General features: G+C 41.4%; 1 protein-coding gene across 6 annotated transcripts in view; it reads right to left on the bottom strand.

Annotated features, from left to right (window-relative positions):
• The window catches only part of LRBA (LPS responsive beige-like anchor protein), a 315739-nt gene that overhangs the window by 191648 nt on the left and 108943 nt on the right, over window positions 1–15148 (bottom strand). For all 6 annotated transcript variants that reach the window (XM_068165720.1, XM_068165722.1, XM_068165721.1 and 3 more), the window contains one exon: window positions 853–1019. In XM_068165720.1, the coding sequence (XP_068021821.1) occupies window positions 853–1019 (167 nt within the window). The remainder of the gene's footprint in view (window positions 1–852; window positions 1020–15148) is intronic.

Genomic DNA, 15148 nt, shown 5'->3' with positions numbered 1-15148 from the left:
AATGTATTTTATGCTATTTCCAGAACAGCAGCAGTAATTGAGCAACGAACAAAGCTTACTAGCAAAACCAGTTTGTTGTCTGTTCACGTTTCTCCCACACTTATTATTCCCCTGCACTCAAATATATACTCCCATATCCAATGTGGCTATGCTCTAGCCTAAATACATTCAAGTTAGTTTTAAACCTCAACTAAGGATATGCTGTAAGGACTTCAACTTGTATTTTAGATGTGCAAGTGAAACTTTGGCTGTGACTTGTGCTGAAGAAGTCAGCCGAGTAGCGCTGTTAAAGACACATCCCGAGAGTTCCAAACGGAGGATTCATTCATTGTTATCCCTTGCACCTTAAAATTCCTAATACAAAACTCATTAATTTCCCTTTAACTTAAAAAAGACATTTCAGGTCTGACAGGGGAAAAAAAACACCACACCACAACAAACAAGAAGTTACTAAACTGTGTTTCAATGTTGAACCCCATAGTGCATGAGGGAGAAAGCTGCTGCCAGAAAACCTTTAGTCTTAAAAACTATGTCTCCAAGAATCGATTGGAGCAGAACTGGGCACTCCAAATGAATTCCAACACGTTGTTACAGCAAAGTTTGAAGTCACATGAGAATCACCTTGTCTTTCACTGCTCCAATGAAACACTGGTTTGCTGACACTCACCCACACCACACCCTGACCTACTCATTTTACCGTTTTTATTACTTTGTTTAAAAACAAATAATAAAAAAGACACAAACACTGAAACCCTTTTTACCTCCAAATTGAAACCACAAGACATTAATTTCAATCACCTAAGGGCAACCCCGATCTCAAAAGTATTTCAGAAACCCTCCGAAAGGCTTTACCTTGGAGCAGAGCTTCCCCAGGCGCCATGCTTGTCTGTCAGGATGTTGACAATTTTCTGTATCAGCTGAGCTGCAGTCACCTGGTCTCGGTACTTAGCTGCCATTATCAGGTGATGACACATCTTTTCTTCTTCCCGTTTGTCTGCAGAATACTGGGCACACAGTGACTAGGAAGAAAATGAAGACTTGATCACTTTCCATTTTAATTATATCATCCACACGAACTTTGAAGCACTTCATAATGAATTACCTATGCAAACCCCTGGAGAATTAAGGCATTAACCCCAGTTTGCAGGCTTTCAAACTGCGCAGCTGCCCACAGTAAACGCATCCAGGGCACCAGGCAGAGGGTCTTGGTTTGCCGCGAATTCTTTAACCACACAGCACACACACTCAAGATTCAACAAATGCCAACACACCAGTGGCCTGATGCATAATAAAACACACAGGGACAAGTGCTTTTATTTTACAACACTGAACAACATTACACAACCAGAGGCAAGTTTCAGAGTGCCAGCTAGCTGACCACTCCACTTCCACAGCTCTTCATGGGATTTGGGCAGCCAGACACTTGCTGCTCTTTGTATAAACAAAGAGATAAATGAGGAAGCTATGGAAGCTACCTATCTTCACACAGACAGGAGAGAAACCATGAAGACTGAATCGGTCTTTATAGGATGGCTTCTTAAAGTTGAGCTAGTGTGGCAAAGTCACCTATTTTCCTAGCTGCATTACACCTGTTGTATAAACACCTTCTGCTTATTGAGAGACTCAAACCCAAACATTAGCAGGCAAAAACTGAAAGGTACCCCTAAAACAAAACTCAAAACTACAAAAGATTCGTTGTTACAACGTTTTATTATTTGGCGTTGTTTTGATGATCCAACTTTTGATCACCCCCTCATCAAACCACTCTCCAGGAAGATGCACAATGAATTCAAACCCTGGCAGAAACAAGAAAAGCTTTTCTCCACTTCAGCACCCCATTTCTATTTTCAGTTTTCATTTGGCAATTCCACAGGTCGCCTGTGTCAGACAAAGCATTTCAGCTGTGGTCAATGATTGGATTACTCTATGATCTAGTTAGCAGAATGGACACAAATGTCTGCCGAAGAGCATAAAGAATTGCTTGTTTCTGTGCTGAGGCAGACACTGGTGCAATGGTTCTGTGCAGCTCAGGTAGCAGCACAGTACCACAACGCTTTTTTACATTTGAAACGGCAGCAGTGCTGGGTTTACATCTGCCTAGCTATAAAACATTAGAAAACTCCTGCTGGGAAAAAAGTGAATCGGCAGGCTATGAATGTTATTTATGCTTGTGCATACACAAATGCATAAACATCATCGAGTGAAAGATAGGAACAAAGTGGGGAAAAATCCCCCAAACCACAAAGTAAGACTTGCAGTTGTGTACATTTTCTTAGACATAACAAAAGAGCAACAAAAGATGAAGACAAAGAGAGACTTTAACTATCTAAATATAGTTATAAATTTCCTCATAATTTCCCCCTCACCTCAGAGAAACGCTCACCTGATGAGCAGACAATCCAGAAAGACTGAAGAAGCAGCAGCTGCCTTACCCCAGTCAATGAGATAACAAAACTTGGCTTTTGTACTGCTACATAAAGCACTGCCATCCTCCTTCACAAAAATCTCAGGTGGCTAAATCACAACCAACACTAAACAAGCATTCTCTAGCTCTTCTTAAATACAGCTGCCTTTTCCAATACATTAATCTGTGTTGCACCCATGGTGATTCTGAGTTCTCTTTAGCACTTTGTAAATGTTTCATAAGGTGTTATTTTTAAGCTGCCTGAAAGGGCAGAATTCTAAAAACAAGCATATAAGGTAAGCTAAGTAGTAAAACGTTTTAAAGTGCTCTTTAATGGATCCTCCTTTACAATTTGAACAGCAACTTTTCATATCTGACATAAAATCCATAGATATAAATCACATTAGAGGGTTATTCTTTCCCCATTATCAATCTCTGTCTCTTTATGGAACATTAAAGTCACATTTGACCTTAAAACATGACAAAATGGAAATCAACTTAGAATCTTTTGTAAAAGATATAATGAACTGGTACCACCTAAAGCAAACAAACAAACAAAACCTCTTTATGATATGATTTTGAGTGCATCCTTCACTAAATACCAACAAAGACTTTTGAAGTGCAGCGATGATATTCAAAGGAAGAAAATTAAACAATAGCACTGTATTGTCCTGACAGCTTCCAGGAGAAGAGAATCGACCTGTTCCAAAGCAGAAATGCACAGGAGTCCAGTTTCCAAAAAATTCAGTGTTTAATATGACCAGAAATGCGCAATCACCCACCAAAGGAGAGAGGCTCTCCCATGCAGCAACCCCATAAATTACAGCCTCACTCCAGGAGGGCCTTGTAAGCATAGCACACTCTTCGCAATACGTATTTTACAACCAAGAACAGAAGGAGGCCGTGGGGCTGCCAAATCCCCAGGCACACACGTGTGTGGCTACTAACGGTAAGAAACTTTTGCAAGAAGGATCGTCTCTTGGGTCATGCAGCTACTCAGCAATCAGTCAGGGGTCCCCACACACACTATACATGCCAGAAAAAAGAAGCTATACGGCAGAAAAAAGAAGCTATTTTGCAGAATCACAGAAAATTTCAGCTTGGAAAAGACCCTCAGGATCACCAAGTCCAACCAATAACCCTACCCTACAAAGTTCACATCCCCGAGCACCACATCCAAACCACCTTGAAACACATCCAGGGTTGGTGACTCCACCACCTCCCTGGGCAGCACATTCCAATGCCTGACCACTCGTGCTGTGAAAATTTTTTCCTAATGTCCAGTCCAAAGCTACTCTGCTGCAGCTTGAGGGCCACTCCCTCTTGCTCAGGTAATTTTTAATAGAGGAGTAAAAGTCGAGTGGCTCCACCAAAAGAAAAAGAAAGACCCATCCCCAATTAGGCAGTCATCACTAAACTGTTCTGAAAGCACTACCAAGTCTCCATTTCATCTTTTCCAGATGCCCTCGGGTCTACCTCACCAGTGCTTCCAGAGATGCAACACCAGGATATACAGACTGGCACATGTCAATACCGCACGCTAAACCTGCATCATTTGTCAAATGAAAACTCAGCTTGACTGCATCTTGTGAACAAACTCAGTAATACTTTTTTAGTTCTAGTTCATCTCCATTGTTGGACCTCTTGCGCCTGCAATACATACCCTGACATGCTGGAATAGGGTTTTACAACTAGATATGCAATTGCATGGAAATGAATTTGATAAAAGCTTCCTTCCAGTGTATGCATGGCACACAAATTCTGTTACCTCTTCAGGCACGTATGTAATGAGAGGATAACTGCAAAAGTAGCACAGCTACAATCAGGAAGAAACAAAAACTGTTGAAAGAAGTAAAACATTTTCATATACATACTCCACAGGTTACCTGTAGAAAGTCTTAAATCCAGTGGCTGCTAAAGGTTTAACAGAGGGAAGGTTATTAAGCTGATACAGCACAAAGCAGAGCAAAGACCCTTGCTCTCGGCTACGTCACCCAGGATGGAACAGAAGCCTCCTCTTTATGGCAGAGCAGAACAGGGTTCCCCCCATGCCTTGTTCCATGCTTGGACAAAACCAGAGGCTATTTGAACATACAGGTTATCTGAAGATTTATTTTCAAGGAACAGTAATTCTAAAGTAGCACAAGGTCATCCAAAAGGTAAGCTAATAGATAAGAAAACACAACACACTCTAAATGCAGGAAATACTCCAGAAATACTATTGTGTAATCCTGACAAGGTGAATTAATCTATTCTGCTTGTCTAAATTTCAGGGAAGAGGAGGAGGATTAATCTAGTGTTTTCAGAACTCTTTTATCTTTATAACAATGTCAAGTAAAAGATTTCCTCTGCTCAGTACCGACTGAATGTGCACCTTTGCAGTCCCCAAATGACACTGTAATACCACAAACCAGTTTAACGGTGTGTGGCTTTTAAAAGCAGTATGGTACCTTCAGACTTTTGTTATTCAACTCTGAGATCACTGAACACTTTTACATATGCCAGATCCTTTGTCTAATTGGCTAAAAAGCGCTGGCTTTGTGAAGAGCCTTTCCCGGAGGGTGTCATTTAAAGGCAAAGTCACCCATAAGATAAGGCATGGTCCTGCCGCTAATGCAAATTCCCTACAAATCAGGATAGTTTAGTAAATGAAGGAGCTCCTCAGCCTCTGCTTTCACAGATCTTTGCACTTGACCTCTGACACAAGATTTAAAGTCTTGACTAAAAATGCTACCCAGGGAAATCTTGAAGAAGACTTAGAAAAATGAAAGCTTAAAACCTCAACAGCGAACAAAAGTCAACCAATGACAACGTCTGACAGCCACCGTCAATTCTGAAGTGATGCCTCTGTCATCCAGTGACTCAAAGTATTGATTTCTCCCAGCATGAAAAAAGCTTAAGCCAATGAAATAGATACAGCATCATCCCCCCGATAATAGCCATCAAGGTTAACACCAGCAGAACACTTATCAAAGTATCTCTTCTATTTCTTCTTGTTTTAATGGACTGAACACAATGTGATGGCTTCTCAGCTCTGCAAACCTATAGTATTCCAGACCTCATTTATCCATTTTTCCAGCCTTTTATCTAAATTGAAGATTAAAAAAAACAACACACAAAAAACCCCAACAGAAATCTGCATCTAAATCAACTGTTTGTAATACAAATGTGGATGGGGGGAGGTGTTTTTGTAGCCAGACATTCCTGGAGAAAAAAACCAGCATTTAAAATCAGAAGAAGGGGGTGGAAGGACACACCCCCACCCCACCCCACCCCCCCAGTCAACTGCGATCACACCAAATATAGACTAGTAAGACTATGGTCACGACTAGGAAAAAAACCTACCACAGTCAGTTTGGGTTAGCGATTAGAAAGAAACACAAGGATCTCAAGAGACATCTGGTTTTAATCTGTGCTGACTCAACAGCTTTATTTTTTATCTTTAAGTCTCCAAGTATGAAGCCGTAGCAAGCCCAACTAAACACTGGGCATCAGCACTCTTAGAGGATCACATCTTGCAGATGAACCCAATTTAGCAGAATAGGTAAAGGAGACAGACTAACAAGAGCTACTGGATAGAAAAACAGCTGACAGCATAAATGAAAAGAGCAGAGACAAGTAACACCAGGTTCATTCTCTGGTGCCCATTAGTACCATAGGGTGGGGTTTTTTTAACCTTATTCTTTGATGCTTATCTAATAGATGTTATTTCTGTGTTACAGTAGCATCCCTGGATCACAAAGACTAACCTTTACACAAACAAGACCTCTTGCTCCTTGCCCTACACTACTGTAAGACTAACTCTCTAAGCATCACTGCTAGCCATTGCCACAAACAAAAGGCAAAGACAAGTGTTCTTTTTGACCCCAACAAGCCAGTTCTTATTGTACATTTGCACAAATGCTCAAGGGAGCCACTAGGACAGACGCTTTCCCTCCCTATTTTGCAAATCCAATTTAAATCTGCAGTCCCCTCCTATTATTCTTGTTTTAAAACAGGCTAAGACCCTAAGAACATTATACTTGGGCATCAAATTTGAGATCCTTTGTATCCACATTTTCCAAGCTAGAAATAATCAAAGTACATTTCCCACATTCTGCACAGGTGTCTGTGCTCTTAGATTAGGGACTAAGCAAAGAGGGAGCCGGTGATGATCACCGAAGCTATTTACCAACCACAATGCACCAAGCTTGTGACCTTCAACTATTTCAACTCCACCACACATGCAGAGTACTGCATTCACTAATGAACTTCTAGTCCAATGCAGCAAATGAATCAGATTCATGAACACCTGCTGGAACTGACAGACTCCTTTAAATAAGGAACGTTCACTATGTCAGTCAGATGAGACACATACTTACATCATCTAAAGACTCCCTACACAACATGCTTTAGTCAGGGCCAGACTCAGACTGCACTGCTCTGGTTTTTCTTTTCTGTTGCAGTCTTCTGTAATTTCTACACAATTAAAGTTTTAAAAAGGTGGGAAAATACCTTTTACATGTGTGAAAACATATAACTAAGTCTCATGTGGGCCAGACACAAAGACCTCTAGCCCTTCGGTCACAGCAAAGTAGTATTTAATTGTTACCTTGTCTATAATCAGTCATTACAGATGTGTGAGCAACTTGTTAGTGACCAAAAAGACAAACAGTATTTAGTTCCAGTCTACAAAAATGTAGTGGTGACCAGTCCCCACTTCACCTTCGTAGGCCGGAACTAAACACTCTCCCAATTCTCTCAGTGCTCCCCAGCTTTTCTTTCTGTTCTCTTATCTGCAGAGTCTTTCTTGTATTACTCACCCAAACATTGCCTCTTGCTCTTGCCACAAGTACCTTACTCCAGGCAAAGTACCAGTACACTTCTCCAGCTCTGTACAGGAAGAATACCAAGTGGAAGCAGTGAAAATAGTTATTATCCACTGCCACGTGGTGCTGTCAGCTCAAGAAACATTCGCCAAACAAGCCTTGATGTGGCTTTCAATCCATCCTTCAAGACTGTCCTAGGTTAACACAGCCCACTCTCACAAGCTCCCTCCCCACACACAGATGGGAGGAAAAGCAACAGAAAAAACCCAGGCTGAGGTAAGGAATTTCATTAGATAAAATGCACAATTACCTTTGTCTGTTTGCAGAAAAATGCTGCAAAAAGCAGAAGCCAGCAGCCTCTCCCATCCCCTGACCAGCAGCCAGCCCAGCGTGAAAGACCAACACCCTAAATCCAGAAACCAAAAGCAGCAACCAGAACAGGAAGCCTCGTCTGAACTTCAAACCCAAGGGTACTTTGCTCCAGCCAGCACTTTCATTTTCAAGCCAGCATGACATCAGCATGGTACTGAATACCAGCAGCAGAATCAACTCAACCCATGACAAAGATACTGTGAAAATCCTCCTGTGACCAGGGGCCAGAGGGCACATTTCCAATAACCCCAACAAGCTAAAGTTCTGAAGAGTCCTCATTTGCTAACTTACCACCATCTCTCCTACTGTCCCCTTGCCCTGAGGCACAGGAAAGACCTCTGTAAGGTAGGCAGGGTGCAGTCCAGCAGTTTTGGCCCCTGTAGCCAAGCGATTTCTTCCCTGGGATTCAGAACTGCAGACACCCTACTGCCAGCACAGTTCTCGTACTGCTCACAGTGGCTAGACTTGGCACAGGAGTGACATGCGGACAGATTGGAAGTCACATGAGGTTCAATGGCACAGATAAACCTTCAGTGAAGTCTCCACGAGCAGGTAACACTATTGAGTAGTTTTGAACAACGCAGCTTCCTAATTAAGAGGCCTTTAAAGGCACTACACAAACAGCAAACGATTGCAAGTTTTGTGTTAGATTAATTCTGAATTGTTTTTCATAAGAGAAGCAAAAGGTACACTTCTGGCAGAGGGGAAAGTAATACCTCAAAAGATGAGAAAAATGGAACCTAAAAACGTGGCTTCAGCAAAGGGAAAGTTATTTGGCTGAGTTAAAATGATTTCATTTCTGTAGCTATGAAAGATGCAACTATAAATACTGAAGTATTATTATATGATTATTTAACACACGACTTTTATTAATTCTCTCAACACATAGCTTGCAGGAATGTGCACTCCCACATAGTACTCATTTTATAGTAGAAACTCCACTTATATGATGTGCAGAACAGTGCAAAAATACTCGACTGTTTGATACTCCTGCTACATCACACTCACTCTATTTCTTTAAAAGTATGCAAAAATGCATGCAAAGCACATTATTTTCCAGCCAAAATATCTACACAGACAGTATTATGTTAAGTTCCAGATTTCCAAAAGACAGAAGGATTAGCCCCTGGAGATATTTCTGTAGCCTAGGGTCTGTGTTTCTACTCCTACTTTCTACACAGGTCCCCTCAAGCACTTTTCAGCTTTCCCTGTTTAGTGTCTTGCTTTGCAAACACAGCTCTGACTTTAATCCAGGAACTACAGAATGTATAAAAATATACCAGCTCATGAACAAAGAACACAGAAATCACATTCATTTGAGATAAAACATAATCGTTTCCTGTCTTGCCACAGCTGGTTGTGTGCCAAGGTCAAGCACACATCTAACATGCTTCAGTACTTCGGGTACCAAGTCTGTTTCAGACCTGACTGGGGCTCCTTCAGATGTCACTTAAAATGCTTTATAAAATACATATTTGGAGTTTGCCTTTCTGTAACTGTTCTGTAGAATCACAGAATAGTTTGGGTTGAAAAGGACCTTCAAGATCATCTAGTTCCAATCCCCCTGCCATGGGCAGGGACACCTCCCACCACAACCTCCCTGGGCAACCTGTTCCAGTGCCTCACCACCCTCACTGTCAAGAATTTCTTCCCAATCTATCTCCAGTCTGAATCTCCCCTCTTCCACTCTAAAGCCATGAAAAAACCCTGCAATGATGCAAGAGTCAGTGTAGCAACTTCACAGGATCACACAGAATCCCAGAACACCAGGCTGGAAGGGATCCCAAGGATCATCTGGTCCAACAGTTCTGGGTAATATTCCAGCTGAAATGAGGTGGCCCAGCACCCTGTCAAGCTGAGTCTTAAAACTGTCCAATATAGGGGACCCCACTGCTTCCCTTGGGAAATGATTCCAATTTCTGACTGTTCTCATGGGGAAACATTTCCTCCTGGGGTCCAGTGGGTATCTCCCCAGGATTAACTTGTCCCCACCACCACTTGTATATTCCATGGAACTCCTTTCATTTCAGAGAAGTTAAGTACTGTGTAGCACCAGTTTCCACTGGCACCATCCTTTATGTTGTCAGCATTTGAGAGAGGGTGAGAACACTCTACAAACATTCATTTACATAAGAGAACATCTAAGATCTATTTTGTGAGTTTCCTCATTTCACCAGAACTTGTGCACAATCCTGTTTCAAAGCTCTGACGTTCTTGTGAAGTTTTATTTTTGGCCTTGTCTCAGTCCAGCACAGAAGGTTTTTTTGGTCTGGCTGTGTTTTACAAATGGTATGAGGCTGTTTGTATACTACCCCACCATAAAAGTCATCAGCACTTGTTCCAAACAGCTGAACTCCTGGGAACTGGTGTAATGGCACAAAAGTGACTACACAGTACGACTGCATGAAGGCTGCTTAACTGGATTTGACTAAATGACGTTAATTCAGTGTCACATAATAAACTAAATACTGGGAGCATATTGTGTTCAGAGCACAATAGCCACCCAAGATAAAAAAGCAACTAAATTATTTGTATTTTTAAACAGGAATCTGAGATTTGATGTGAATGACCATTCATTCCCATTATTCACAAGCACTAACTAATCAAAATCACCAGCTTCCACCAGGCATGCCCAGAAAGGAAACTACTGAAATGATAGAAAACATTGTATAAAACACAAGTAAGTGGCAGTTATTGGACATACCAAAGAGGCATATGACACCCTTTCTCACACTTCAACAGGTTCAGTGACACTGTAGCCAATAACCTACCTCTGTCTACTTCTAATATTCCAAATTTCTGACTAGACTCAAACAACTGCCATTCAAAAACAACCTGAGAAATGGTCCTCCCTTCTTTGCTGCTGTCCAGATGAAATTGCCTTGAAAAGCAGCGTTGGTTACACGTCAAGATGAGTGATGCTGGCTTCAAAGCTATCAACAACTGCTTAGAAATGGGCTATATGAGATTTCTAACAGGCAGTGTAGGAAAAAATATGCAAAAATCTTTCAGAACACATGATTATTTTTTTTTCTTCTGGAAATACTCAACACATTCAGGACTAATGGTAGCATAATTTAGGTATGTCTGTAGGTGACAATAAGGTCCACCCAGGGCTGAGGGCCGGCACAGCTGAAGATGACCCTGTCCTGCTAGCAGTGGTGAAGAGGTTGCCCCACAAGCTGCCATTTCCAGTAGCACTTCAGATTAACAGTGCAATCCAGAGGTCTCTAAGTCACTTGGCAGCTCCTCTGACAGGGATCATCTGAAGAGCAACTTAACTGCCTGACAGATCTTTCTTTTCATGACCTGAGAACATCTCAAGGGGATTGGTTCAGTTTTCTCCAATGTAGGTGAAAGACAAAAACCAGCAGGTGGACTCAGTCTTTCTACAAGAGAATCAGAAGAGGTGGGAAGAAAAGGTTTCAAAACCAAACCTGTTACAGTGATGGCCATTTAAAAGCTAATACAGGAAAGTTAAGATGAAAAGCTAGAGAGCAAAGCAGTGAGACAGAAGTGGCAACGTCAAAGGACCTTTCTGTTTCTGTTAAGAGTTCTGATTAGTTACAGCTTCCTGGAAAGCTCTCTCTGTCTCCTCAGAAATCAGAGGCTAGCCTTATAAAAGAGTGGGAATGTCACCTTTGGCTGGGTGTAGCTTTAGAGTTTCCCACCATTTCCCTCCCCAAGCTGCAGACAGACTTCAAGGCCCATCTGCTACAGAATTAAGATAGTTTTAGCAATTTAACTGCAATATCCTTATTTTTAAATTGGTGTCTGTCTTCAGCCAGGGAGGTATTTGTTTCAGCACGATCACTGTACCTTGCATGCAGAACTGAAGGCTGAATCTTTCATTGGAATAAGAAATACCCATGCAGGATAAACTGTTACACTGGACCTAAAATTTTGCACAACTTCCTCCTCAATAATACTCCAATAAATGATAGAAAACCGCTCCACGTGACTAAGAAATACAGGTAACACTGAAAATCTCAGCTGTAAATGCAGTCAGGCTCTGCTGATGACCTTTGCTAAATATCTCAGTATCTTAATGTGTAGTTTTTACTTCTCACATTGCCTCAAAGTTGATCTTCATAAGCCACCTTCTGAGTGGATCGAAATCTAACACCCATTTAGCAATCAGATGCATATTTCATCCTTGATGAAGGTCTGAAAAGAAGAGTTCACTTTATTCTGGATGCAGGTATCAAAGCAGATCTCACATAGCAACATCAGCGCATCATCTAAGGATCTCTTTCACATTAAGAATCCTATTAGAAGGAAAACACTAAAAGGTAATTGAATTTCCCTCAGTTATCTTCATCTCTGTCAGCTCCTGCTACAATAACTTACTCTCCAGAGCAGAGATAACTCAATTCTGTCCAGCAAGCATATGTTATGAATCTCCAAAGCAAACTTGTCTAAATCATTCTGGTCTTCTATCAAGGTTGGCTGTGGATATGAACTCTGACAGAGAGCAAACAAATTTATTTTTATCTTTTCAATAATTCACTTCCCTGTGCCTTGGTGGAAGAATCTGAAGACAAATGTTTCCACTAATTCTGGAATTATAAAGATTGGTTGGAAATATTTTATCTGGAATTTAATGCCATTATAAACTATTTAATTCAACATTCTGTTTTAGGAGACACTAAAAGCTGTGTTTCAGCTTCCTGCAGGTATACAAAACCTAAACCTACTTTTCCATGCTGCAGTTGCCCTTTTTCTCAGAATGGCTTTGACATTTACATTTCCACCTTCAGCAGAAATGTTACCTGCACACATAACAGCAGAGCTGTAACTTTTTATTTCATCAGAGCTCTTAAACCATCAGTAAATACAAATCCTCCACTCATGTAAGCAAAACACTTTGATTTCAAAGTCACATTTTAGGAAGGAATAAAGCACACGCTAGTACCAGCAGCAGTTTGCAAGAGTCAGATAACACAGAAGGGACCCCAAACACCATCTAGCTCCAAACCCCTTACCATGGGCAGGAACACCTCCCACAGGACCAGGGTGCTCAAGTCACCATCTCATGTGGGTTGGAACACTTCCAGGGTTGGAGTCTCCATATTTTTTCTGCAATCTGTTCCAGTGCCTCACCAGCCTCATGGGGAAGAATTGCTTCCTCATCTCTAATCTCAATCCATCTTCTTACAGTTTGAAGCCATTTACCCCCTTTGTCCTGTCACTCCAGGCCTCTGTAGAAAGGCCCTCTCAAGCTCTTTTGTAGCTGCCTTCAAATCCTGGAAGGCTGCTCTAAAGTGTCCCTGGAACCTCCTCTTTTCCAGGTGAACAACCCCAACTCTCTCAGCTTGTCTTCATAGCAGAGGTGCTCCAGCCCCCTGATCATCCAAGAGAGTGACAGGAAGAAGGAATGCAGGATTGCATATGCACCCTCATGAGGCTAAGGGCCTTCTGAAAGCACTTTTCTGAAGCTACTGTAATAAGCTCTTCATTACATTCATTTGAGTACACAGTTGGAGTTGGGTCTCCCAACTGTAAGCTCCAGTTGTAAGTGTATGAGTGATGGTGTTGTGTGTTAGCAGCTATTTACAGCAACAGCTTTATTCTGTTAATTACAGGAGTATAATGAACAGAAGGTGTTTCAAGAAATACTGATGGTGAATCATGCACCCCCTCCAACCTGAAATGCTACCAGGGAAAAGGCAGTTTACACGATGGGAATGAAACCCAGATGCCAATAAATTTGCAGTTAACTCAGTGTTACTCTCAGCAAAAGCCTCTGTGGATCCAAAGTTTTACTGGACAAAGGGGAGAGCAGTCCCTGAACGACCATCACTTGGCCATCACTTCTGGCAAGCAAGGATCAGAAGGCACTTCAAATTTCAAGAATGTAGCTAGCTTAGTTTTCATATTATGAGCATAAAAAAGATGCAGCAAAACACAGAAAATGTTTTGATAGACAACACAAAAACCATATAAAAGGATGCAGTATTAGGGATTCAAAGACAATGTATGGCATCCATCAAATGCTCTTGAAAAGACAAAAAAAAAGCTGGAATGGTTAATCTGCAAAGATTGAAGGCTATGGGAAAAGGGCATTCTTTGAGAAGCCTGTTCAAAGAAGGAAAACAGAAAAATATGTCAACTGTGGCATGTTAGTTTTAAAAACACAGAAGCAGGGCAAGGGAGTTTGAGGAACAGTTTCACAAAAAGCAATTTAGGTATCTCTGTATGTCTAATAGAAGACCAAAGGATAAAAACAGCTCTTGGAACACAAGGCCACCACAGAAGTGCTAGCTGAGTAGTTATGAAAGGAAACTAACAAGTGGCCAACTTCTAGGACCAGTCACTCAGGTGACACAGAAGAACTCAGGGCTGGACACTGCAGAGGCATTAGGTACAGCGTCCTGGTTCAAACTGCCTCAGTGTCAGAGGGATTCTGCAGGACAGTATGGAAGCATGAGGGAGTTAAGTCTGAAATTTCTAAAAGCCAAATGGGTAGTTGTGTTTAAAGGGAAAAAAGCAAACAACAGAATAAACAAGAGCCATCATTGCTTTTGTACAGAGAAGCTGAGTTTCACTGGCTAACTGCGAGGAAGTGCAACTCTTCCACATGAAAAAACATAACTGAGCAGAAAAGGGCAACAAATTTTAGAGCAGCTGGAAAGGCTAGATTTAATTATGGTTGAGAAATCATGCAGAGAACTAAGCTGCCTAGCATGATTTATAACAAATGCAAGTCATGTGAAATCCTCAGTTAATCAGCAGAAATGGCCAAAAACAAGAATCCCAGCACACTGTATTTCTGTTGATGATGAGAATTCTGTAAAATAGGACCAAAAGCTCCATCCATAACCAAAGAGACTCCAGGAGGCAGGTTAGTATGTAAATTGCAGCAGCTCTGCTTTACTAAAACAAAAAGTTACCCATGTGTCTGTTTTCCTCACAGACTCGGAATGAAGAATCCCTGTCCACCTGTTCTAGAAAGTTCTCTGGCAATCATGGTGTTGGTCTGTTGACTGCTCCTCTACCCACACTCATGATGGAAAACCTTAGGAATGTACACAAAAGAAACAGCACACTGACTGAAGTCTGCCATGGACATCAGTAACACCAACTTCAGGAGACACCAGGTGTAATATTTAAGCATTTGGTAGAGTCCAACAGTTGTATAGCTTCAACTTGCACACCTGCAGATCTAAGTCTTTCTAACACAGTAACAAAACTAAATTTGATATAACTTAGTATACTATTTTCTGTTTAACCTGATGAGTTTAAACTTTTAAAGCCATCATACTGAGAGCACAGATTCAAATACAGCATCAACTTCAAAAAGTATCAAGCAACATTTAGCCCAGACTCGTCACACTCAGCTGTATTAAAAATGTAAGTTGATGCTGAGTGTAAATGTCTTCCAGACATCACAAAAGGGGTCTTGAGACTGAAATGAGGCTAAGAGTGAAGTTGTCACTTAACAACTGCATTTACATGTCAGAACCCTTCACTTCACCCAGATTCTCCACACACATCCACATCTTCGCCAGTAATTTGCACCTGAAGAAAAGAAGTGGGCTGCTCATCTAATCAATAATGCCAT

Source organism: Melanerpes formicivorus, unplaced genomic scaffold (genome assembly GCF_026170545.1).
Source record: "Melanerpes formicivorus ecotype bairdi unplaced genomic scaffold, bMelFor1.0.p_v2 SCAF_92, whole genome shotgun sequence".
In the NCBI taxonomy this organism is placed as follows: domain Eukaryota; kingdom Metazoa; phylum Chordata; class Aves; order Piciformes; family Picidae; genus Melanerpes; species Melanerpes formicivorus.
The sequence above is the reverse complement of the archived record's forward strand: the minus strand, read 5'-3'. Positions and strand labels throughout refer to the sequence as shown.